We start from the raw sequence: 26,750 nt of genomic DNA, 5'->3' as shown, positions 1-26,750 counted from the left end.
ATCCAAGCTTTCCCCATTATAATAAAATTCCCATAACCTGACTGTGCTGTTCATCTCTCCGTTTACAACCTGCCATCGCACAGCTGTGCCGGCAGCGCCCGGGGGGCTGCGGCCAGGGGCAGCTCATGGCCCCGGCGGCTCCGATCCTCCCCGGCGGCCCGGGACCCAGCCCAGGCCGGCGGGCGGAGTCTGCTCCCGCCGCCGCCACCGCCTCCCGGCGCCCCCCGCCGGGCCTTCCGCCCGCGCCGGGCGGGATGCGGGCCGCTCGCAGGCGGCTCTGCTCCGCCCTGATCGTGGCGTACGGCCTCTTCTCCCTCTACGCGGCCTACACCGTGTTCCTGCGCCCGCGCCGCCCGGCCGCCCCCGCTCGCACCGGGACCGCCACGGCCCGCGAGGTGAGCGCGGCGGCGGGGCCCGCTCCGAGCCGCCCTGCCCAGCCTGGCCGCGGCCGGCGGGTCCGGGGCGGCGGGTTTGGTGCGGAGCCGGCCCGGCGGGTTTGGTGCGGGGCCGACCCGGCGGGTTTGGTGCGGGGCCGACCCGGCGGGCGGGGCCTGGTGGCGGCCTCCGAGGGAGAGCGGGGCCGGCGCCTCAGCGCTCCCCGCTGGGCCTGCACTGGCTGCGGCCGGCTCCGCTGGGCCTCGGCGGGCACCGCGCGGCACGGAGGGGCAGGAGGAGGAGGCGGTGCTTGTGCTTGTGGTTTTGCTTGTTGTGGTGATGGTGGCGATGGTGATGGTTGTCGTGGCGATGGTGATGTGCACGACCCAGGGCTGTCAGGTGCTGCGTGAAATTACGAATTTGAGAAAATTAGTCAGTTTTCCCAAAGTTGTGAATTTGATCTTCTTTTTTTAATTTTTTTAATGTAAATCACGCTTTTAGGTTTCACAGATCATGTTGCCTTGGGAAATGAAGAGTGGAATCCGTGGGATGCGGATGAGAAAAATGAGCTGGCTGCTTCTCAGCAGAGATATGAAGCTAATCTTAAAATGATAAAATATGCGAGGTCTCACCTAGAACAGACCAATCTTAGAGTACAGATCTGGGGCAAAGCAGCTATTGGTAAGCAGATGTAGTCAATCTTTATTGGTTATTTAACTTTTCTGTGTTTCCTGATGACTAGAATTTATGTATGTCATTCAATAGTATGTGTGTCTGAACATGAGGAATATTAGGGAAATGCTAGCTGTTACTCAAATTCATAGCAATATAAGAGTAGTTGAACTCCCTTTGTACCAGTTCCTTTCAAGGCTGTTTTTCTGCATCTGTCAAAGAAAATGTCTCAAATAGCAAAGAAACACAGTTTTTTAATCCAGTCTAGTTTACAGTATGACACAGGGAGAGGCCTCTTACTTGCCTAAGCAGTTTATTTATTTTTGTCACATTTACACTTTGTGAAATAAAGCATCACACAGTGAGAAATAAAGCATTTTCTGTATTGCAGTGTACTGTAGTACTACTACCACTGATGAATTTGGGAATTCTTCTTTTGTGGAAGATACTGAGTTTCCCCTCTACACAAACTGAGAGCCAAGGTCTTCTTAACCTCTTTAACTACTGCTGAAGACGTATCACTATTCTTAGTTTAGCTTTTTTGGAAATGCCAGGCTTACAGTCAAACTTTAGTGTACATTGTAGAGCACATGGGTATATTGCCTGGTATATTACCATCGTAAAAATTGGTGCATTTCACAAAAGCTTAAGGGAAGTATGCTTGTGCTTTTAATGCCAATTAATATTGGCTCATTTTTAGTGGTATGTGTGCTGGAAAGAGTTGCTCACAGAAGCAGTAGTGTACATCTTCATCTGCTGATATTTTGTCAGCCAAAGAATATTTTTAAATGCCAATGTGGGAAAAATTAATCTTAACTAATTCTAAGTCACATTATGCAAGAAGGTCTGACATTTCTTTCCCAAATTCTTATGTTGTGATGCTTTTTCATTTTCCAGAAATAATTTTTTTAGGAGCGTAGAGTAGGCAAGATCTGTTCATTCAAATTCTCCATCATGTCTTCATTTATGTAGGTCTTTACCTTTGGCAACATATTTTTGGAGGGCACCTTGAGCCAGCTGATGTGATTGCACAGTGGAGAGAAGGAAGCCAAAATGCAGGGAAAACATACTTCAGGTATTGTTCATGATGTTGATTTCAATTGTGTAAACTTTAACAAATAATGCATTGGAAAGGTAAACTAAATGATGCACTACTCAGGCATTATTTTGCCTGTCTCAAAGTTGTGGTTATTTTAATACAGTTGCAAGTACTTTAATTTTGTAATGTTTTGATAACTATGGAATATGCACATGGCTTCTCATTCAAAATTATATTTTATACATGAAAACACATACTTGATAAATCTAACCAATTCCAGACCAAACATGTCACTGTTAAAAAATAGAAAACTAGGGAGCAATTTTATCTGGGTTATGATAGTTTGTGTTATTATAAAATATATGTAAAAACTTGCCAATTCTGAGAGAAAGAGCAGCCAAGAGACCTCAGTGGCAAGGTCAGGATACAGCCCTGAGAACAGTGTAAAGAGCTGGGCCTGGGGGCTCATAGTTGATAAGATCAAGTATGCATGTGTGAGGCAGGAAGATGCCTCCTGCTCTTTGGTTTCTGCTGCATTCAGGGGAAAGGCACTTGGCTTATTCATTCATAAATAGAAATGTGTCAAAACCATAATTTGTTTATAACAAAGGCTACCTGGGAGACCTAGCCTCTGGTTAGCTACTTGATTTGCAAACCAAAATTTTGTATGGAAAGGAAGATTACGCTTAAAGCACTGTTTGCTTTAACAGTGTGACCTATGATCATGTATCAACTAACTGTTGTCAGTTTTATATTATGCAGTGAATGATATAGAGCTTTTCTCTGAGTCCCTTTTTAATACCATATTAATCCTTTCTGTGAAGATACAGTGAAATCTGAAGGATTTTTTGTCTCTTTGGCCAGTTAGCCAGTCTGCAGAAGTTGGTCTCCTGCAACATTTAGTCACTTGCACCATGACCCACCTGTTAAAAAAGTTTTCTTTTAATACATAAATTACACAGTTAAGTGAGCTTAACTTTTGAAACATGTGTTGCTTCAGGAGGCCATTTTTTCCTTGCACAAGATGTGGTTCTAGCTGAAATATTTGAAGGTAGTGTTTGAAGTACACATGTGATTGTGAATTGAAAAGAGGTTTTAAGTGATCACAAAACTTTTTAAAATCATTTTGAACTGTTTATCAAAATATCTAACAGTGAACATGGTACAGGCCATAGAGTCTTCCCAGAAGAAATAGATGAATTTATGTACTCTTTAACAGAAAAAGCTATATTCCTTGTCTGAAAATAAAAGATGATCCTGATTTAGAGAATCAACTATGAATGATGCTTCTGCATCTTGGTAGTCTCCTTGACAGAGCAGTAGAGTTTTCAATTCACAAATATAGAGAAAGGATACAGTCCTTTCTTTGAATATTGGACCAGTGCCTGCAGTGTAGTTTTAGTGGCAAAAGACTTTGTTGTTTCCAGAGTTAAAATCTTAGAATCTATAGAAATCCATGACACTGTGGCACGATAGGTTATCTTCCTGGTATTGACATAAGAATTTCTTTAGACTCTTTCTTTCCACATTTATAACATGAAAATAATTTGCTCTACTTAATGAGTCTGTCACTTGACTGATTATGGTTATTTTCTTTCTAGTGTGCCTGTTTCAGATGATTAATAACCTCACATGTTTCCTTAGGGTATACATCTCTCAAAGAAAGACTTCTGTGCTTGCATTTAAATATCTTCTTGTTATGTCTAGATGAGCCAGCGATAATCGAGTCCCTATTTTAATTTCAACTTGGATGCTAGATCCTGTAAAAATACAAAGCTTAAGTTTAGTACGAATATAACAAAGGTTAACTTTTGACAGGCTAGTAGAAACTTGTGCAAAGTATAGAAAATATGCAATATAACTGTTATTTTAACAACTAGGCTTCTGAAATAGCTACTTTTTACTCTATTTGGAAATACTAGTTCATGTTGTGGAGAAGAATTATGTGATTTTGGCTTCTCACTGATTATAAGATTTTCTAGAATTGTTTACTTTACTGCCTGGCTGAGGTAAATTATCTTTTGATTACTAGATGAGGCTAGAGGGAGCTAGCTGAGGTGACATATTTGGAGAATATGTGCTGTTCTGCAGTTCTCTGTGGTAAGTCTAATGATTGTTAAAAAGTAGATGTCTGGTGAATGTTTTGAAAGAATACCAAATCTAAAGACACAAAAATCCCAAAATACCACTTGGACACAGTTACATGAATAAGCCCATTCTGTATATTTATGATGGAGAATACACATCTCTAGTACAGATTTTGATGGGTACATATTTTCATCAAAGAAGTTGCCTAAAAAATATATGAAGTATCAGCTTCTCTATAAAATGCAGTGATGTTTATTTAAAAACAGGAGTGGTGAAGGAGCTTCATCACCATGGATTTTAGTACCATCTTGGGACATTCATACAAAAAGCAAGAGAGCAGGATTTAACACTTTCTTTGCCTTGAAGAAATTCACACCCTTCTCTCCTGTCATCTAGGAAGATGTTGTAGAGCACAGAGTGCCAAACTTCTTACCTCTTACTTGGCAAGAGCTTTCCTAAATTTCTGTCTCCCCCAAGTCACGCCCTCTCTATTTTATAAACATTCAGTGCTGCCTTGCCTCAGTCAATTAGGAGCAGTTTCTGTCTATCAGAGGATTCCACCTGGGATAGCTTCTGGCAATTTAGTTTTAATAAAACCCTGTAGTGAAGCTTTTTGAAAATCCAAAAACACTGTCCACTGGTTCCTCTTTATCTGTGTTCTTATTGACATGCTCATAGATTTTCATCAGATTAGTGAAAGAGGATTAACTTATTCACAGCAGTGCTTACCTGCATATGTGATCAGTGATCTTACCTATTGATAAGATTCAGTGATCTTACTGTTTATTATTCACTCTTCTAGAGAGGGAATTAATACTGACTGTTCTCCAGAGTCCTCTTAAGTTGTTTTTGTAGATGGGAATCGCTTCTGTGATTTAGACTGCTCCTTTCCAAGTTCTTTTCCTGATTTTCTATTTTTATGTAATTACTTTTTTGCATATGGGATATGTCTATGCTGGATGTATTTATTATTATCTCTCTTGCTGCAAGTATTAAATTTAATCCCTGCTATTAAAGAATGGCTGTCTCAACACGTCCAGAATGGGCACTTGTAAGACCCAGTCTAAAATAGCAGATTTTTGTATGACTGACTATCACTAGTAAGGAAAAACAAGGACTTTGTAGAATGCAAATCATGTATTTAGTCCAAATAATGTAATCTTCCCATATTATCTTTGCTCTGGCCTTCATGTGAGTGGTTAGTACTGTAAGGACTGGTCCCTCAATTTAGCAGCTTCTGTAGTGTCTCTTCATTTCCCAATCCCAGTTGTGTTCTGATTGGGAGTTAATAGCACAACCCTAGCATGGTGTTTTGATTATTAAAGTGTGGATTTATGAGACTTGCACTGCGTTACTTTTTTCCCCCCACTGTAATTTTATGCTGTTCAACTACATATATTCCTACCCACAGGTCATTACTTCCTAACCTGTACATCTTGTTATTGCTGTAAAGCTGTTACCCTCAAAGTGCTGTGTCATAGGAAAAACCCTTTTTTCCCAAGTCTCTTTGCAAGGTGATCACTTGTACATATTTAGTCTCTATTTGAGGCATTCCAAAGTTCAGTGTGTTCTCTCTTAGAAATCCCAGTGATTCTGTTCTCATTGTCTCTTAAACTTTGGATTTAAGTCTTGATCTGACTTAGCATTTAATGTATTAGAAGTCTTGATTCCAAATCATGAGTCTTATGAATCTTGGCTCCAAAATACATCACTTCCACCTAGCCAGCAGCATGTCAGCTTAACTCAGCTTTAAAATACTTGTCTAAGGTCAGTCTGCCTCATATAACTTCACTGGAGTAGTTTTTACAGTTTTTGTTGTGAGAGCTTTTTTCTTCAGTAAGTATATTTGGACTGAAACTAGCTGTCAGTCTCAGCACTTCATGAGTTAAAACTCATGCTCACTCTAAATTAAGTTTTGCTGGTAGCTGAAAAACTAGTAATACAGCAGACCTAGAAAATTATCACTTCACTGACTTTTATTAAAAAAAAATGCTGTTTTCCCCCTCCACTTTTTCCCAAGCTGTGTAACTGCTACTTCTTTGCATTTATTCAATAATCTGTTAAGACACAAGGTAACCGAAGAGCGGGAGCTGGCAAATACCGGTTTGTTTCATTGAAGTTCATAAATGGCTTTTGTCACATACTTGCAAATTATTACAGATTTAATAATTTTGCTACATGACTGAAATTCTTCTGTTAAATACATTGTTGAAGACCTAGAAATGACATTTTATACCTAAAGTGTTTGCGCTTACTACCTTGTATCAGAGCCTCAAGTTTGACCTGGGTTATACAGCCAACCTAAATTTACATTTGGATAGATGTTTCTTGTGTTATCAATTCTACACAGAAGAAACTTAACCTAAATACTGAGAAAAGTAGTATGCAAGACTAGCTGTCACTCTTAATGATACCAGATTGTGTATAGTCTTCAGGTTTTTGGGAAGGCCTCTCTCTTGTTCTAATACAGCATTCATTGGTTACCACTGGAATTAAGAAATGTTTAACCTTTAGTGAACATCAAGGTGCACACTTTTTTGAAAGGTGGTTGATTTACACACATTTTGAGGTTTGAGTATCATACTAGTTCTGATTTATTGACAAAATACCTTATTTAAGTCAATCGCCTTTTTCCTGAATAAAAATGAAAGCAGCTTTACCCTGTGCTAAGCAATACATACTAACAGCAGAAGTGGTTGTAGTTGCACATTAATTTTGCAGTATACTGCATTTACTTTATTGAAGAAAATATCTCTGGAGTGCAGTGTAGTAAGACTAGCTAGAGGACTGAGGTCAATAATTTGTCTTACAGTCTTACTTTGTTTGATGTTGTATTTTGGTTTTCTCAGCTTCCTCACTGGCCCATCTGTAGTTCCTGGCTATTTCTCGGTGGAAGCGGAGCATGTGGTGCTGGTGCTGAACGGGAGGGAGCCGGCGAAGATCGCCTACGCCACGCAGTGGCTGCACTATGCACAGACACTGATGGAGACCCGCAAAATCCAGCACGTGGCAGTGGTGCTGCTCGGGAACGAGCAGTGCAACAACGCCTGGATTCAGCCATACCTGAAACGAAATGGGGGATTTGTAAATCTGCTCTTTGTTACATATGACTACGCGTTCGTCAATGAAGAAGATATTTTCCAGTGGCCTTTAGGAGTAGCTACGTAAGTGCTATAAACAGAAGTTGCAATTGATTCATTAAGCGTGAGGTATGGAAAATATGACTGAGTGTTACTGCTTATGCCCAAAACAATTTTAATAAGTAAATTGCAGAACATGATCCTATCATTCATTCTAAATCATGTTCATTCTAAATCAGGCATTGGAGTATTTGAAAGTTGCATTTAGCAATAAAAATTATAACAGGAAAAGGGAATTAGTGTTTAGGAAACTTTAGGAAAATGAACTTCTGTCTCCTGAGGTTTTCTGTTTATTCTTTTTTCAGTAGATTTGCTCTTGAGATTTATCATGACTGCTGATGTAACCAGTGATGTGGAGATTCAAAAGATACTTTTGCAATAAAGTTGCAGGTACTATTTGTTCAGAAAAGGAAAGAGTACTTTTTTTTAACCTCCATTATGGCTCAAAAGGCTTCCCATTTGGAGTTGTTATACTCCAGTATCACAGTAGTGTAAGCTGGCTTAACTGCTTGTTTAAAAAAACCCATTTTTGTTATACTTAAGTGCTCAAACTATTTATGTGGAGTAAATAAAGGTTTGGTTCAGCTAGATGCATTTTTACTTCTTATTAACAGAGTTGATAGTGGTTTAGCTACTTACCAGGGTAATAGAAGCTGAAAGGAATACAGGATTATTTTCATACCTTGTGTTGAATTTGAATTCTATATCCTGTATTGATCTAGTTTGCTCAACAAGCTGGAAAACTGTATAGAGCTTTTTATATACAGCTTGAACTTGTTCACAATGTCTCTCTAAATTTGGATTATTGATGGTATTGGAAGTTCCTAAGTGGAAAGAAGTTGAGTTTTGAGATGCAGAGATTAAGGTGACAGTTAAGAAAAAGCAACAACACTTAGAACAATAAACAAGGGTGCAAAGCTGGGTGGAGGAAGATAAATTTGGTATCAAAATGGGGTTTCCAGCCCTTGCATACAAGGGCTGTAAAAAACAGGTTAAAGACCTGAAAATTTGCTGGATTTTCCAAGTAAAGAGGGAAAATGAAGATGTGGAATGATACAAAAATATTTGTCATGAAGGAACAAATGCTTATAGAAACTAAGTGAATTAACATTCGTCATCCAGGAGAAGAATGAGGAAAGGACTGCTTCGTCAAATAATGTACAATAAACTATTTAGTAACCAAAAGATTCGATTATTGAGTTCACTCAGATCACAGTAAGATTTTCCTTTGAGAGGTTACCTGTGGTATTTTCAGTAGAGGAGCATATCCAGAGATTAAGTTAGGTGAGACATACATGCCATACTTACTGTTAAACTGGCCATTTCAGTCAAAACTTGTGGTTGCATCAAGAACAGCTTCTTTGGAAAAGCATGTTAGTCAAGGACATTCTGTAATATGCACATTTAATAGTTCTGATGTTGAAAGAAGATGTAAGTATTCTGGAAACACTGTGAAAGGCCTGATGGGGGTAAAGCGAATAAAGACATACTTTCAGGACAGGATGAGACTTGGTTTACTTCTGGGTCTGTCTGTAGAGATGGATTGGCAACAAGTAGGTGGTTTTAGTCATAAAATATGATGCACTGAAAATGAAATGCTGCAAAATGTTTTCCTTTGATGTGGTTGTCTAACTTACACATTGTTTTTACAGCTACAGAAATTTTCCAGTTGTGGAACCCAGCTGGTCAATGCTACATGATCCAAGATCATATCTATGTAATTTCTTAGGAACAGTTTATAAGAATTCTTCTAGAGAAACCCTCATCAAAATTCTGAAACAGGACGGGCTTGACAAACTTTGCTGGATTGCAGCCAGAGAACAGTAAGACTTTAATTTACTTCATGAAAATATTCTGAGGTTTTTGCCTGGTTCATTATTACCAATCTTTTTTTGAGTATTAAAAAATAATACAAATAAAGGCAATTAGTCATTAAGTCAGGGAATAGTGCAGAGACTCTTTGTTTAAGTCAACATAACGGCATTTCTGTTATATTTTACATAAGGCGTATTTTTAAATCTAATATAGAAAAGTCTCCTCTATATATAACCATCAAAGACCATCTGCTTTTTTCTAACAAATATTTGATTATGAGAAGAAACACTTATCCTGTATTTTATGGAGTTTAATGTCTTTAGCCAAAGAAAAAAGACAGCTGTATTTTGTTGTGTTCCACATGGGAGTGGATTTAATCTGTACAGCAGTTATTTTTTTACTAACAAGAGTAGGGTTCTGATTGTATTTCTTAACTTTGAAAAGCAACACCTATAAAATGTTGGATAGCATGCACAGTGGTGCTTAGGTAGACCTTAGCTGCCCTGATGAAGAGTCTCAGGAGGTGGATTGTATCTGTGACATAAATTCTTATCTCCCAGATGTCTTGAGGCTCTTCAAGTAGATGAATTCAGGCTAAACCAATTGCTCTGCATCCTAGCTTTTGAAGAGCAAACCTCTTCTGAGGCCAAAAAAAGTCATTAAAAAGTCCATTGAGTGTCTCCCTTTTTGTCTGTTTCTAAACTGTGCTGTGAAGTAAATTGACATATGCATCATCCAAGTCATGCAGAAGATTTGGAGTGGCATTTCAATTTGTTTCTTACATTATAAGTGTTAATAATTTCCAGAAAGGACCACATATTACAATCTATTTTTAACAGTGACATTTTCAATAATTTTTTCGAAGACTTTTAAGAGCAGTTAAGATTAAAAGTAAAAGTTAATTGACTGTGTATATAATATAAAATTTTTACACTAATAGCATTTTCAGTTTTATAACTAATAGAAATTAAAGCATATCTGTATTTTTTCATTGCAGTGCCTGTGAGGAAATTATTAATTTTCACTCTTTTTACTTTCCTAGGTGGCAGCCTCAAGAAACAAATGAAAGTTTCAAGAACTATCAAGATGCCTTGCTGCAGAGTGATTTGACATTGTGCCCAGTGGGAATAAATACAGAATGTTACAGAATTTATGAAGCTTGTTCATATGGATCTCTGCCTGTTATAGAAGATGTAATGACACCGGGTGATTGTGGAAATTCATCAGCCTACCACAGTGCTCCATTGCAATTATTAAAAACCATGGGGGCTCCATTTATCTTTATTAAAAACTGGAAAGAGCTTCCTGCTATTCTAGAGAAAGAAAAAAAAATGAGCTTACAAGAAAAGATTCAAAGGAGAAAAAAGCTTTTAGAATGGTATCGAAACTTCAAAGCCTGGATGAGACAAAAATTCATTAATATTTTGGAAAATTCATTTTTGCCCAGTGATAAGGGATAAATTGTCCCTTTTGAAAATCTAGAATAGATGACAGCTTAATTTCCATTAACCTGAGGCAGCTTTTATTTAAAAGTAACCTCACAGGACAGATGCATTCCTTTTAAAGTCAGTGGAATTGCTCTAAGCTTGGCCAAGAGCTACATTTGGCCCTCCATCTTTAATGATTTTCAGAGAGGTTGTCGACATAATACGATGGTACAAGGATGACAACAATTTCATCACTATTTTCACAATTTTTATGTTGCTTTGTGACCTGGTAAAAATTTTTAAGGATAATGTCTAAAAATTTTAAGGATAATATCTTTGAGCATGTGAATTTGGTAAAATCCGACTTAAGAAAATCAGTTGTGTTTGAAGAAAAAAGAATGGAGGCTGTATGGTACAGGGTAATTTATCAGAGAAACTAAAAAAGAAAAGTATTATGACACAATTGCCAGTTTTAGCATATTCTGGTAAGTGCTTGTTTTGAAAATGTGAACTGTTTACTTGGTTGACATTTCATTTCCAACAAAGTGACAATAAAGCTAAAGACTGTGGAATAAAAATGTGTATTTCAAGGTAAAAATAGAGAGCTCTTTCTTGAAAATATTTGATAGCAATATATTTCATCTTTAACCTGAGATATCAAAATAACTTTCTTTCACTTGTTTTTAGTCTTGGGCCATACGTTTCTGTGTTTCTGCTCTTTCATTACCCGTAGTTACAGCTGCATGTTCAGAACACCGGGCCTTAGACATGAACCTGCCTGTAGCTTATCTGATTCCTCAAAATCTGCTGAAACTCGTCAATGCCAAAAGATGGCAGAAGTGTAATACTGCATGTTTGTGGTACTATGTGTCCCATAAAAAGTTGCAATGTTTTTTTGTTAAATGTAGTCAAAGGGATCTGTTCCTGTTGTGTGTGTGTGCAGTTCCCTCCAGTCTGTTCTGCTGAGCAGTAGGACTGCACACACACCACTGCCATACCAAAGGGCTGTAGTAGCCACTTCTGTCTGACCACAGCATGACACATGGGGTCATTCTCATGCAGCAATTCAAAGGCTGTACAGCTAAGTAGTAGTCATTTGTGTACTGATTCTGTCTAGTTCTGGAACATATGTCACACAAGGGCGCTTCTGTAGGTAGTGTGAATTGTCTGTCTAACATGAACTGCTGTGACTTACCGTCCACCCATTTCATCTGAAGTGTCCTGCAGTTGCAGTACAATGCAAACATACTCCATTCAGCTGAGACTGAAAGTACTGCACTGAGTTGATGAGCACTGCTTACAGGTTGGCATTGTTAGACCAAACGCACAACAAATGTCCAGCACACTTAGCATCTGAAGCCCGTCAGCAGGACACAGCACTCAAGGGTTAGAGGAAGCTTGAGTATCTGCAGTAATCATAGAAACATGGAATGCTTTAGGTCGGAAGATCATGAACTCCCCTGCCAGGGGCAAGGACACCTCCTACTATCCCAGGTTGCACAGAGCACCATCTAGCCTGGCCTTGGAATAATTCCAGGGATGAGGCATCCATATCTTTTCTGGACGACCTGTTCCATGTCTCACTACTGTAATAATGTAATCTCAGTGCTGTATTTTTCCTCTAGTAGAATCTTTATCTCTAAACAAGCTACAAAACTGCAGAACAATCATTGGAGCAGTGTTTCTCAACTTGTCAGCAAGAGATCCCTTGGCACTCCTGAACGATTTCAAGAAACTGCAGAAAACAACTCTCAGAAGTCTTTACCAGTCAGCTGAGGTTCTTATAAAAGAGGCTGCAGCTCCTAAAAACTGTAGTAGTGTGCAGGTTGAAGTCTGAAAAACAGTTGAGTGAGTAACCTGGGTCATCAGCAAAAGAAAGATGCTGCTATTGATGTGCTCATTTCTAAGTAATGTGTGAGTTTTTCCAAACTCACAGCAATTGTATGTTAAGGGAGGCTAACACATATACCAAAATTTTAGTAGAATTTCACTTTGCAGCTGCTTGCCTGCTTTGGGAGTTTCTTTACATTATTTTGTAAAGAAATTATGAGACTGATGGAGGAAAAACAGTGGGGATTGCAAGAAATCAGAGATGTTTTACAGTAGTAGAGAAACTGGTTAAAACAAGGGAAGTGGTTAAGCCACTGGCAAAAAAAGATGGCATGCCACATCCATGAAGGAGCAGATAGTATCTACTGTCAGTGAGAAGATGACGAATCAGTTCAGTTGTTTAATGCTGAGAGGTGAATGCACCCTCTGGTTTTGTGCTTAGACCTCAGGTTTGAGACTGGGATCATGAAACATTCCTTTCCAGGCACAGAGCAATGCCTCTTGTAACTGTGCCTGGTGTTTCTTGGAGGGATGCACAGAACTGAGCCTGTCTGGAGTCGGAATGCCAACTGTAGCTCCAAATGTTTGACAGATTGCTAATTATGTGGTGTTTTGCATCACGCTTACATTGGTGTGTGGAGTATATAACTCTACTCGTTTCATTATCAGAAGCATTTCCTGCTGATGAAGACTTTACAAATTAAGCTGAATTGCCTTGTTATAAGAAGAAACAGATCCAGCTTCTCCAAACTTTAGTGTAACTCTCTCCTACATTATTCTGGGCCCATTGAGTGGCTGTGAACGTATGGCGTAAGTGGTTTAGAAAATCAGTTTCTAGAGAACAATATGATTCCAAAGAAACATAACCAGTCTTCATAACTGTTTGTAATCCTGTAGATGAGGATGTGGCTTGCAAATGACCCATCTGCCATTTGCTTACTATTCTTGGATATTTAAATTGTTATAGTGTATTTCAATTGTTAGGTTATCGTCTTTCCATGGCTGAAACCTATACAAGGCGTGATACAATGGAGAGTTTTCTAGAAGCCTTTCTCACAGCAATTACTAAGTCTGAATTAGGATCACTGTGTGCTGGAGCACCAGTTTCTGTCTTGGCTTACTGCCCTCACCAAAACACTTGCAAAGCCATGGAAATAAATCCTGTTTCTTCTTGGCAAATGCTGCATATTAGTAATAGCCACTAAGAACTGGGCAAACTCAGAAGCAGTTTCCATGCTACTGATTCCTAAAGTAGTTCCAAGAATTCTTCCTGCTGTGATCAGAAAAATGAAGGAAGATTGAACAAGATTATGCTTATTTTGGCCTGTTCATAAAGACTGATGTTGGGAGAGGCAAAAAGTATTTCAAATGCAGTTCCAACTGTGCTGTAAGAAACTTGCTTCCAAGAAAACTATTAGCATAAGGCATGTTGGAACTGCCATTTCCCAATAGCTTAAAAGGGCTTTAATGTTTATGTAGTGCTGTGAATGCTACACAAAGAGTTTGATGAGTAAGATGAAAAGAAGAGCTGACCTGATGAAAATGTGCCTGAAAGGATGATGTGCAGTTTGCATTGTATCCCAGGACTCCATGTTTGTTGAGGTTTTTTGCTTTCAGAGTCCACAAAGTTAAATAGTTTGTACTATAAACCCTTCAGGGATCCCTCCAAAGTGATGCTATAAAAACCGTGCTGTGCAGCAGAAGTGACAGCGAATCTAAAATCTCATTCCATCAGTTTATGCAGTAACAAAGAATTACATGAAATTCTTACTCCTCACCAGTCCACGAATCATAACTGATAATCCTCTTGATAAAGAAACTGCTGCAAAAGGTCACATTATCAGTCCATATTTAAACTATTCGGGTGGGTCAAATATCAGGATTTCTTCAGTGTCTCCTGAACAATAAAAACCAGTAAATAGTTTTCAATATACCTATCAATGTAAATTCCTTTTACTACTAACCTGAGCATGGATAGCTGCTTTGAGTGTTAAAATGTCCCCACATGACTCTAGTTTTAAAAAATGTGAAAGCTGAAAAGGCACTAGAGGTAAAATCTGAGGACCAAAGGAATGCTAAAGAGAAAAAGGTTAATGCCTATATACATTATGATTTTGTATTTATTTAATTCAAGGGTTTAAAGAGAAAATCCATTTTAGACTGGAATTATGTGGCAGTAAGATGGTAAAGTGAAGATTTTCAAAACAGGCTGTGTGTACCATTCACCCCCTAGGGTCTGGTGGTTCAATTTGGCTACTATTTTAAGTGTCTCAATTCAAGGTCCTATAAAGACGCCTCAGTCTTCAGAGGAAACTGCTACACATGTTGAGAGTCAAGAAACTGTTCAAATTGCTGTAGTTCAGTACCCAAAAGCCACTGCTTGGTGTTGAGAAGCTGGCCACCCAGCTAGGTGGTGGTACAGTACCATCTCTTACCACCTAATTGTGTCAAGTGCCCTGGCAGCGCAGGCATTGTAACTCTCATTTTCTTCCCTGAGCACTCTTGGATCCTGAGTGCAACTCCATGAATGCCACTATAGTAGAATGCAAGATATTTCTGATCCACAGTCACACAACACAGATGTGTTTCATCAAGCATGCCATGAAATAACATGACTCATTCTCTTAGCCAGTCTTACAGGAGCTTAATCACACAAGGATTGCCTGAGGTAAGAATCCTCAAATTGCTTCCTGCATTCAGCAGTCCCATTTGACAGTGCAAAATTTCTGGATTTCACATGACAGCATTCACCATATAGTCTTCATTTTTTTCATCTTCAGGAATATATAATTTGTAGCTTGGGATGCATTTTAAAATAAACAGAACTGAAGGTATTACACACAGTTTCATTAAATATGTGCTTTCAGAAGATATGAGATGCAAAGCAAATGCATCAAACAGAAATGAGTCATTCACTAAGATCCAGATGAAGACACAACCCATTGAAAGATAGCAAGTTATGCAGGTGACCACAAATGAAGAAAAATAAATCTCTGAATGACTGAAATTAGCCTGATTCTTTCAGATTAAGTTATTAAAACAGCACCAAACTATTAAATGTTGTATTTTGAGTTTGCTGTGTCAAAGGGGTTTTGTTCAAGGCTCAATATGTAAGGTTTCTACATAAGTGTTTATTTTCATGGTTTTTTCCCTCTGCAATGGAGTTCTTTTCTGAAGAATAAAGGTAGTCTGTGGTCATGAGTGGAGATGCACTTCAAGTAATATTTTCATAGCAGATGCTGAAACATCTTCCTCTGTGGCTGCTTATTTAATACAGGTGAAGGTGTTTGTGACAGCCCTTGTCAGCAATGGGGCTACCACGGTGCTATATCTTATTGCAGGGACTTCTCTGGGATGTGAAATAACCTTGGTTCAGGCCTTCCATCCAGCCTGGACACTGCCACTGCCCAGCTGCCATTTCAGAAACACAACCACAGGGAGCCTCTGTGTTGAATCTCATTGCTCCTGCTTTTGGCAGGGGGCTGAGGAAGGATGGGATGGGATGGTAATGGGCTCCTGGGGAGAATGAGGCTACCCTCATTCTCACTGAATATGGAAATGGAGAATTAAGGGCAGCTCTGTTTCCTCCAAGGGGAAATAGAGTGTAATGATTAATTGCTGCAGGAATTTAAATGGTGCTTCACACTTCCTTCAAATGCTAGCATAGCTTTAAGATAGCCAGTGATGTGTGTTTTGTGGTATGCAGTCTTTAATTGCATATCCCTTTTTGCTGGAGGGTTCAATTTATTAACTGGAGAAACATCAATTAATATTATATCAATCTCTGTCTCCTTGCTGATGATTGTGGAATATCATGACTGTTTTACAGTGAAAACTAAATAGTCTTACTAATGCTACAATTGAAGACAGTGTTCCATCTGATGAGTACACAAGCAGAGATCTGTACATTATGCCATGTGGTACCAAATTTGCTTCCTTCCCCTCTCTAATCAGGCTCTGACTGTTTCTTCTTCTGTGTCTCTTTTCTTTGCTGACCCTCTTTTCACATTGTTATTTTCAGATTAGAGAAAATTGCTTTCTGTCTGGTAGGGATATAATTTCCTTGTACCCATGGAGAATTTCACTGGGTACCCAGTCTCAGAGCAGATGTAATTAGGCTTTTGCTGAAGTCCTACTGTAGTAAAACTCATGCTATTTCACAGCATGCTGCCACAATATCTCTCCATAGGATATTATGTCTTCTGAGTGCTTGTTTTTTAAACATTTGGTCTGTTGTTTAAGATTTTTGACTGTCTATATTAAGAGTTCAGTAAAAAGGATTATGTTTGTAAGAGAAAAGAGGACTAACTTGAAACATCTCTTTGGTTTCCATCTTACAGCAAGGAATGCTCCTCATTCCCTGAAATTCCCAGACTTCATATGCAACTATAGATACCTGAACACAGCTTATGGTATTTGACACCAAAATCTCAGACATTGGCTCATGACTTCTGGAATCTGAATTCAGTTCCCCACAACATAATATACCAAGGGCCAAATCCACCAGAGATATTCTTATCCAGGGTAAAGTCTAGGGCAGGGCAGTTCTGCTTAGATTGACTGTCCAAAAGACCAGTGTTTTCAACTACTGCTGGTAAGCTATGCAACACCACAAAGTGGTACTTAAAGCTGTTGCTTTTTTTGTTTCTCAATTGTAAATGCATATTCCTCATATGCAGGTAAACAAGAAGTTCCCCAATCCTTGTGTTGGACAACCATACATTTTGAAACCTGGGGAGTTTGAGTGCTTTGCTCCACTATCCCAGCCATTTCTACACTTGGTTAGTATTTTCTGATTGTGATTTTTTTATATTGTTTAAAAAAGCCTTTAAAATAATTTTTCTTAGGTAGCTGACAAGTGGATATAATACTTTTCTGTTTAATACTTAAACCAAGCACTTCACCTGCTTATGGGTATATAATCAACAAGACATTTCTACTGTGTATAGCAACTACCAACTTTCCCCTGTTTTCCTGTTGACTTTAATTGGGAGTATTTCAGTTATTAACTGAACCTCCTTTGAACATTAAATTGTTTTATCAAAGGAGCATAGCTTCTCTCTGTTGAATTCACAACTACCAGTAACACCACCACCCTCTAGCATCTTGATTGCTCGGCTATTTTGTTGGAAGTGGCTCTTCTCTTTCAGGGTTTTGACTAACTTTGGTTCCTCAGGCTGCAAGACCTGTCATCATCATGGTTATCCTTCTGCTACCTTCTGCTACAAATGATCCTGGAGAGAGAGATAATTTGTTAAAATCTGACATTTTGGAATGACCACACCTCACTGTAATGTACCTACCCTTGATATGAGAAGTATAAATCTTTCAAAAACTTTGTAACATTTTGTCAGCTGCTTAATGTAGCAAGAGTAACATTTATATGAATGTGTGCTAAATGGCTGACTTAAAACAGATTAGGAGGCAGAGAAGCACTCATTGAATATTATATGAACTTGCAACTACACTTGACAGAGAAACATATAAGTTGCTAAGAAATAAATATTATTGCACCAAATTAAATATGAAGCTTTTAAATTAACCACAATCAAATAGCAGTCTGAGTTTTGGTGACCCTTTTTAGAGTGTTTTGTAGCTTGCTTTTCACATGGATGGGTCAAGGGGACAAGACTGAAGGACAGAAACCTGAGGCTGCAAGAGCATGGGAAAAACGAGGTCTGGGGACAGCAGTAAGCAATCTCTGCTTCAAACATCTTCAAGCACTGCCCAAGGCGGTAGCTTCACTCCCTGCTGTAAGAACCTCTGTGCTGTGTGTGATACTTGTACTACCCCCACTGAGTGTATTTCCTGGAGAGCATTGTTTCAACAGTCACCTGTGAAGCGACTCAGTAACGTGGTGTAGATGCACTCTTGCTAGAGACTAAAGAATGACACAGTTTGAGTAGATTTTACCTGGGTTTATTCCAGACAAGCTTGACCTCCTGTGTTGTGCTGGCTGAAAGTTGGATATGTAGGCTCTGAAGGGAGCTCTGCAAACATCTAAAGGCAAAACCATGTCTCAGGTAAGCACTCCTCAGCACTCCTTGATACATCTGCATGAAGAGAACTATAGACACAGACAGTTACTGTGTGCTGACCATGGCCTGCAGCTAAGAACCCACACATCCTCTCATGTTCAGGACAAGAGAGAGAACAGGATTGAAAGCAAGAACACTCATAGGCTGAGATAAGAACAGTTTAATAAGTGAAGGAAGGAGGAAAAAATCACAGCATTCATTCACCACCTCCTACAAGAGAGCAGTGCCAAGGTAGTCTCAGAGCAAGAACTGATTTGGAAGAAACCCCCCCCCCAATTTTTTAGTGCTGAACATGGCATGATCTCACAGGAAATACCCTTATAACCAGTTTGGGTCAGGTATAGGGTCAGATTTTTTACCCAATCCCATCCTACTCACTGGGGGAAGGGGGCAGTGTGGGAAAGGGAGACAGCAACAACACTGCAAGCACTGCTCATTAATGGACATAATATTGGTGGTGTCAACTCTTTTAGTCACAAACCCAAACCACATCACAGGGGCTGCCATGTTGAACATCTACTCTATCCCAGCCACAGCCAATACATCTTGCGCTGTCTACCTTTCCCAGGCATCCTCCTTTCCTCTAGTGGTCAGTGGCTGCTTTTCATGGCTGACTGCTAATCATGTAATTTCAGGTAGAGAAAGTTGAAGAGCTTTTGTTTCAATGCAGTTGAATTATGTGAATTTCACCTCTGCCAGATGTGATTTCCAAGAGGTTCTGGGGAAAAGCCATACTGGAATCATTCCAAAAGTGTTTCTCTTCATCAAAGTAGCAAAAGACTAGTCTTACCACGGTCATCCCTTGCTGTTCAGTGAAAGCTGAACCCATTGAGACTGCAGTGAACATAAAGGCATTTAGAGAAAGCCAGTGATCCAGAATAGGCATTACTAACCTATCATAACACCTCATGTGCAAGAGATTTTAACTCAATTCATGAAGTTCTGCACCACAGGTCCAGTAGCAGGTCTGTTACAATGTAAACATCCCTGGTAGGCACAAGAAGGTCAAACTACACTTGGAGCAAGTAGCTAGAAATTTCACAACACAATATCTTTAGATTAATCAGTCCAGATTATCTGTAGGTACATGGAATGGATGGACAGTTTGTCACATGGGCAACTCTGTAGATACCACAGGCTTGTATGTCCTTCACAGCAAGTCTCTGAGGGAGCAGTATGACCTCAGAGAAGATGCCAGCTCTGCTCCTACATCCATTCCCTGTTCATCATCCAAGCTTCTTGTTCCTGTTGTACTTATGGCTGGTAATTCTAGTCCGTGTTTCTCCTGATAAAAGCAAAATCAGAAATGAGGAAAAAGGTTTGTAGAGGTTTCTTGTTTAAAAACACATTTAATTTCTTTCATTGAAAGTAGATGAATGGCTCCTTTCTTACCCTCCCCTACTGGGTTTTCACTGAAAGATCTGCTTTGCTGGAGAAATAAAATAAAAACAAACTGCAGAGAGCGGAGCTGTAACTATTTTTTATTTAAGCAATAAAAAAAGCAATACTCCAATCCTTAATTAAAGCAAGTCGAGACAACTATGTGGTTTAATGATCTGGTAGAACACTTTTTATTTCAAGAAGAGCTACATTTGTCAAGACAGGAACAATTAGGGAAATCTATCTTGTTTATCTCACAGAATGGCTATTATCTCCTGAAAATAGCAGAGTTCTCCATTTTAGGAAGTGCAGCTAGAGTTGGCTTCCAAGTCCCCTCTTTGTGCCCCTGAGTAAATGCATGTGGGAATTTTTACACAGGAGTACTCTCAGAAAACGTGGAGCTGGCATCACTGATGGTAGCACCTATTCTTCTTCATCACCCCATCCCAATAAGTTAGCCATGCCAGATAATGAATTGCAGCACTGTAAAGGAGTATTTGAAAGGGCACTTGGCAATTCTGGACTACTCTTCTGTGTAGTTACAGGACTATCTCTCAACCCCTCCTTTTCTCAGCTCTCTTCAGCTCCTTATCCCCCAGGCCACACATGTATGATTTGCTTCTACACAGCAAGGCGTCCTCTGTCTCCACACTGGTAACATATTCTCTATCTCAGGTCCATGATCTTTCCTCAACAGCAGCTTGCCATGGGAATGGGAATGGGAAGGGACTTGCAGAAAAGCACTCATGTCCTGCTTTGTCCAGAGGTGTTTCCTATGATGTCCTGAGCAGCTGTGACAAGTCAGAGCAGTATTATGCTCAGTGAAGATCATGCACAGACAATTAACAACGGAAGCAACACCTTGTGTCCTTAAATGCTGTTTGGTCCTATAAGATATTTGAATTTGTCTCTTTTTATTAAGAACAATGACTTCCTTAAAGCAGCAGGTGGCTGGAACGATTTAGTCAAGTTTGTAATTTTCCTCTGGTGATCACATTTACCAGTGTCTAGCTCCTGGGAAGCTGGTGAGACACATGCCCGTGGGATGAAGAGCACTCTGCCAAATGCTGGGAGCTATGTTCTCTGCCTTCATGCTTTTAACAAACACAAACACATGCCAGCCCTGCCAGGATACAGAGGGAATATTGCTGGAACCACTCTAGTTCATGAAGAGTATCTTCAGAACTGATTTATGAATAGGATGTAAAAATTTGAAAATACACATCAGGAGAGAATTTTCTTTGTACTAATCTTGTCCTTTTGGGAATTCCCATAACTGCTAGGATATTGGACTACAGGGTTTTCTGTATGGGATGAGTAGGAAAGACATACTTTCAATGGTTACAAACTGGTATAAGCTAGTAATATTGAAGATGATCTGGGTTTCTTTTTAGATTTTCAAAGAGAGTATTTCTATTATGAATATTTAGAAAAAAAGGTGTGTAGCCAGGCCAGTTTTCATATGGCACCTCTTCACCAGAGGGAAATAGCACTTTATGATAAGGTGCATTTCAAAGGAAATTTTTTACGTGTCTTTTTCTGGAAAGTCTCTCTCTGTGCATATTTTGGTGTAAATCTTGTTTGTCTAATACATATTTAGATAATAATTCAAGCCTTTTATTTCAGAAGGCTTTTGCAGATATCAACTCATCCATACAGTGGAATAAAAGACTGGACTAGATCAAATATAGCAGATCTGATGGGTCTTCTCAATAAGGCCTGAGATTAACCTTCATTTCTGAAAACTAAGCAGTTTAATTAAACTAAACAGGAGTAAAGCTGAGCAGTGGCTGCACTGCTGACCAGGTGTGCTCATGAGATGGGACACGATCAGCCATGGGGAGAGGACAGCAGAGCCCCTGCCTTGCCAGATGCACACAGGCTGCCCAGCACAGACACTGGAGCTGGACACTACACTCTGTGTGGGGCTTGACTGAGGACGCTGCTGACAGTCAAGCAGGAGAGATCTTCTGGGGTATGTGTCCGCTAGGAAGAGCAAAGCAAATCCTCCCATATGAAGTTACCAGATAGCAAGAGGGTGCTCAGGGGCTCACAGGGCTGGCTGAGGCAGGACTGAATGTATTTTGAGCTGACAAAAGAGGCTGTGCTGCTGGCTGTGTGCCATGGTCTCCTGCACAGCCCACGCCCTTGGAGGAGTGTGGGAAGCAGGGGAATATTGAGACCACTTTGCAGCTTCCTCTGTGCCTCTGTATCAGAGAAAGATTAAACCCATTCACAGTACATCCCCGTGGGATGCAAATTGCTGGTGCAGCACAGCCAGTGCTGGGGACACTCCTGACTCTTTACTCCCCTGTCCCAGTTTCCACTGCATCCTGGCAAAAAGGCAAAAATCAGCACAAATTTCAACTGAATTCAGGATGTGAAGAACAAGAACTGACCCCGATGCCAAGGAATATAAATGAAACAAAGAAATAATTTTCAAGAGAAATTGAAGCTTAAAAAACACAAATTCCAGCTCTTTGGTGCTTTTCAGACCTGTAGGATGATTTGGATCGTAAGACTAACAGTGTCCCACAGCCTGCTGAAGAACTACAGAGAAGGCAAAAAGGAAAATTATGTAGGTTTCTGTGTCAAATATCAAATCACAGAACCACAGGATATGCTGGGTTGGAAGTGACCTGTGGGGTCATCAAGTCCAACTCTCAGTCCTGCACAGAACAACCCCAAGAGCCACACCATGTGCCTGACAGCATGTGACCATTTCTCTCCAAGTCACAAACAGCTTGAAAATAAATATCCATGGTTACATCTGCTCTGTGAAGGCAGAAAGAGCCTTGCATGTTGATATTTGCCACAGACGAGTATATCGCTTTGGTAAACATGAGCACCAGTACATAAACAGCTGTTGGTAACATGCAGGGAGAAAAGTCAGGAGCACTGTGAGGGGTTTCAACATCAGCAACTTAAACAAAAGACTCATAAAGACAGAAAGAAATATCCTTGAAATTCTTCAGCATTGTGAATGATGATTTGCTAACTAGCAAAATACTGCATCCAATATTATAGTCTTGTCAAAACTTCATCTTGCAAAGGAGAGGAGAAAAGTCTGTGCAATAAAAAAGCAATAGTTGTTTAGGTTACACTGACTGTTTTGGCCATAAACAGCCTGTTTGCTGCGGAGAAGACTCTCAGCCAGCTGTGTAGACCTTGGTGACTGCCCCCAGAAAAAAACTGTCTGGGTTTGGGGGGGGTTCTAGTACTGCAAGTATCCAAATCAAGACTGGACCTTTTTCTGAAAAAACACATTCTGTTTCATTTTGAGACTTGAAGCAGCCGTTCCTGAAATCTCTGCTCTGTATAATGCAGCAGATCACCCTGGGAGATCCATAGTGACTTCTTACTAACTCAGACAATAACTATGACAAGAAATGTAGACAAGTGTCATAATTTAGAGGTGATGCCATATGCCCAAGCACTTGATGTTCTCAGTGGAAACACTATAAGCTAAACTTCAGAAATGCAGTTTCATTGGAATGCTCAAAATTCTTTATGTACGTTTGTCTCTAGTAGAAGGTGCTCAGTTTACATTTTGCAGTTTATGCTCCATTTTACTTAGAGAAGAGCAATCTTTTCTAACACCACATGATGTGACATATCATGGCAAAAAAAAAAAAAAAGAGAACTGTTTTCATATAAGTAAGACTAATGAAAGGAATTATGCAGGGAGTCAATACTCTATTGATAAATAATCCCAGAGACCATGAGCCAGCATATTTACAAAAATAAAGGAGGAGCTGGCATGGTGTCAAGCCACTCTAGAACCTAAACACATCTGTCACTTGATTTTCATTGTCTTCTTTTAACAGCTTTTATTTTTTTATTCCTGGTCAAGACAGAATGTCAGGCCCCGAGAGATTTAAGCAAACATTTGAAATTATGTGCTCTGTTAAGAAAACCAAACAACTTTATTCTGATATTGTAGGTTCAGCATTGTGAGGATGAACTAGTAATCATCCTGATTATGTACTGAGATGTCTAGATTTTATAGAATATCATTAAATCAATGACATGTGATCTTTAATGTTACAGATGAATATCAAAAGGAGCTTGAAATGTTAGTAGAGTTGGTGGTTTTGTTCTGCTGGCAAAACAAGTTCCTGTATCTATCAACCAACCAGGTCATGTAGTCAAAACTCCAAATGCTCTTTTATTTGTCTGTAACTTTTGAACCATTGTTTTAGAAGATATTCTTGTGCTACTCAGTGCAGTCAGAAATACTGCCTTGACTCTTGTACAAACACTACCTATATTGCTCATCAATTCTACTTCCTGCTGCATTTTTATCTTAATCCAGTCACAGAAAAAAAAAAAAATTCTATGAAACACTCAGTTTGAGCTGTTTGAAAGAAGCAGAACCGTGTTGATAACGGTATAAAGAAAGTGAGCTTTAAGCTTTTGTATTCAGATTCAATTCTTGCTCAGCAGGGTCTCTTAAATGACATTCATGGGAGGAAAACTCAAGTCACCCTGAAATGGAAGAAAAAATATTATGTCCTTTCTGGGAGAAACTTTTCAGAAGCATTTCTTGTATCTTAGCAACAGTATATGTAACAGTGCACTGATTTTTTAAATTTTATTTTTATTTTTTTAATCTTGTTTTCTGCTGGTTTACTAACTGGGCTTAATGGATGAGATCAGACTGTGCATAGGCAGCTGGAGGAAAAGGATGCTTGCCTTAGCATCTCCAGCCCAGCCGTGGTGCTCACAGCATGTTGCTCTCAGCCACTAAGGAACCACCACAATACCTTGCTGTTGTATCTCTATAGAGGAAAAGCTGGCTGAAAAGTCTGTTTATCATTACTATTTTTCAGCTGTATGTGATGATTTAAAAAAATGTTTTATTTATATGATATAAACAGAGAAATTCAGTAGATTTCCTCATTTTACAAATATTCCTGATTCTGTGTATTCTTTAGAGATTAATGCTCCAAACCTGCTAAATATGTAATCTACCAGTGACACAATTCAATGCTTAGAAGTCCTTGGCCTCTAGCCTTGGCCATATCAAGGACCAAGCATGTTTCTCTTAGATCATCCTGTTCACTCCCTCATGGCTCACTGCTCAAGAGCCCAAACCTGCCCCCATTGAAGTGGGAGGCAAAGCTCCAGCTTTAATCACTGTGTGCAAAAACTTAAGCCTTCTGGCAATGGAGACATTTTGTTTCACAAACAAGGTCAAATTAAGCGTGGGGGAGAGTCTTGTAGCTGTTTGTGAGGAAGACTGGGATGATGGTGAGAGATTTGACAACAATTTGGAGTTCTGTCAAAGGATCTCCATAATTTACACATACCAAGTACAGCTGTACTACTAATCCAAGCCTGGGCTGTCTTGTAGCTGTTCAGTTGTGCCAGCTCTCTCTCAGCTTCTGTCATCAAGACAGCTAAATCTGCATTTATGTTATAGATGTTGCTCCACAGCACAACTTAGCACATGGCAGCTGGTTTTCTAGTGAGATGACATTTTGTTCCTAATTAGTGTTTGCGTTCTTTGCTCAGGATAGGTGATCAAAACAAGCGATGCCAAGACGAAAGGAAAAAACAATTCACAGCATGAACACTGGGCCAGCTTTCCTAACTATTTCAGACAATTAGTTCTGAAGCTGATGTAAAATGTATCCTTCCTTTCTGTTCCTCATACATCTGCTAGATTATGATTATATTGCCTTCCTCAAGATTGTGGACAAGTTAGACCACTGGAGAGCAAGCTGTTCTGGGTGACTGTAGGCGAGGAATCCTCCCTGTTCTTCCTTTTCTTCCTCAATGGATTTTCATTCTTGTATCATGAAAATTAATGCTGAGCTGCTGTGTATCATCAGAGAACTTACAAGTCCTTCCATGGAAAGGAGATTTTGAAAGAGGATAACCTTTCCAAGCTATCCTCTTGGATGATGTATGCTAGAAGATAGTAGGGGGCAATAGATGCTGGCTAAATCAGCAGAGTGCTGAAAAGGCACTGGAAACAAGGTCTGCATCATTTAGAAGCTGGGAAAGTAGAACTGGTGTAACACTTTGCTTACCAAATCCTGGCTTCCAACTCTGACTTTCAGATGACCAGTACATGGCTGGGTGATGCTTCTTCTTAGCACCACTCCTGTACAGCCCAGTGCAGGTTGCTCATGAGAAGCAATAGCTTAATTTTCTCTCCAGGAGCTCAAGGTCCACAAAGCAAGCTGGAAGTGGCTATTTGCAGACATATGTTCTGGTATATTTTGAAACTGAAGTGCACATCAGACTGCCTGTGTGTAAACAAAGCTATCATTCACATATGAGCAGGCAACGTGACTCTGGTACAGCCTCTCTCCAAGCTCGTCAGGAAGGAAACATGAAACACCAGCACAGGACTGGGGTATCCTCATGCAGTGTGAATGCAGCCAGCCCCAGCTGTGACAGGTACAGTGCAGGCCAGTAAATCATCTGACCCATGTTTAGATTTCAGTAGAGCAAACAGGATACAGCCAGGCTGACAGGTCCTGGTGCAGGCAGAAAGCACACAGTGACAGCTTGCTGTGCTCCTGAGGCCAAAGCATGTCACAGACATTTCTTTTATGAAAAATCCTCTCTCAGGATTTTTCCTGCTGAAGCTGAGAAGTTCAGCAACAAGATGTAAACAATAGGTTATCTGCTGCTGTGGAATGCAACAGGTCCACCTGGATTGGCCCATCTTGGATGTTTTTAGTTAGTGGCCAATCCAGGACTGAATTCTCTCAGACAGAGTCAGAGAGAGCTCTTTTGTTTTCATTCTTTTCTTTTCTATTCTTAGCTTAGCAGCAGCTTCTGAAAAGCTCTCCTGCTTTTCTTTTTAATATAGTTATAGCATATGTATATATCTTAAAATAATAAATCAAGCCTTCTGAAAATGGAGTCAAAGATCTCGTCTCTTCCTTCACCCAAGAACCCTTGTGACAATCGTCACAAAAGCACTAAC

The 26,750-nt window shown here is 39.7% G+C and overlaps 1 protein-coding gene across 1 annotated transcript; it reads left to right on the top strand.

The window, feature by feature from the left end:
• The first annotated feature begins 228 nt into the window (after positions 1–228).
• On the top strand, positions 229–11,154 carry RXYLT1 (ribitol xylosyltransferase 1). Its single transcript, XM_030961007.1, is given in 7 exon segments — positions 229–357; positions 360–395; positions 877–1,056; positions 2,020–2,122; positions 7,024–7,338; positions 8,967–9,137; positions 10,172–11,154. Coding segments are annotated over 7 exon segments (1,326 nt in total). The 5' UTR covers positions 229–254; the 3' UTR covers positions 10,590–11,154.
• The last annotated feature ends 15,596 nt before the right edge of the window (positions 11,155–26,750 follow it).

Source organism: Camarhynchus parvulus, chromosome 1A, assembly GCF_901933205.1.
Source record: "Camarhynchus parvulus chromosome 1A, STF_HiC, whole genome shotgun sequence".
Taxonomy (NCBI): Eukaryota; Metazoa; Chordata; class Aves; order Passeriformes; family Thraupidae; genus Camarhynchus; species Camarhynchus parvulus.
The sequence above is the reverse complement of the archived record's forward strand: the minus strand, read 5'-3'. Positions and strand labels throughout refer to the sequence as shown.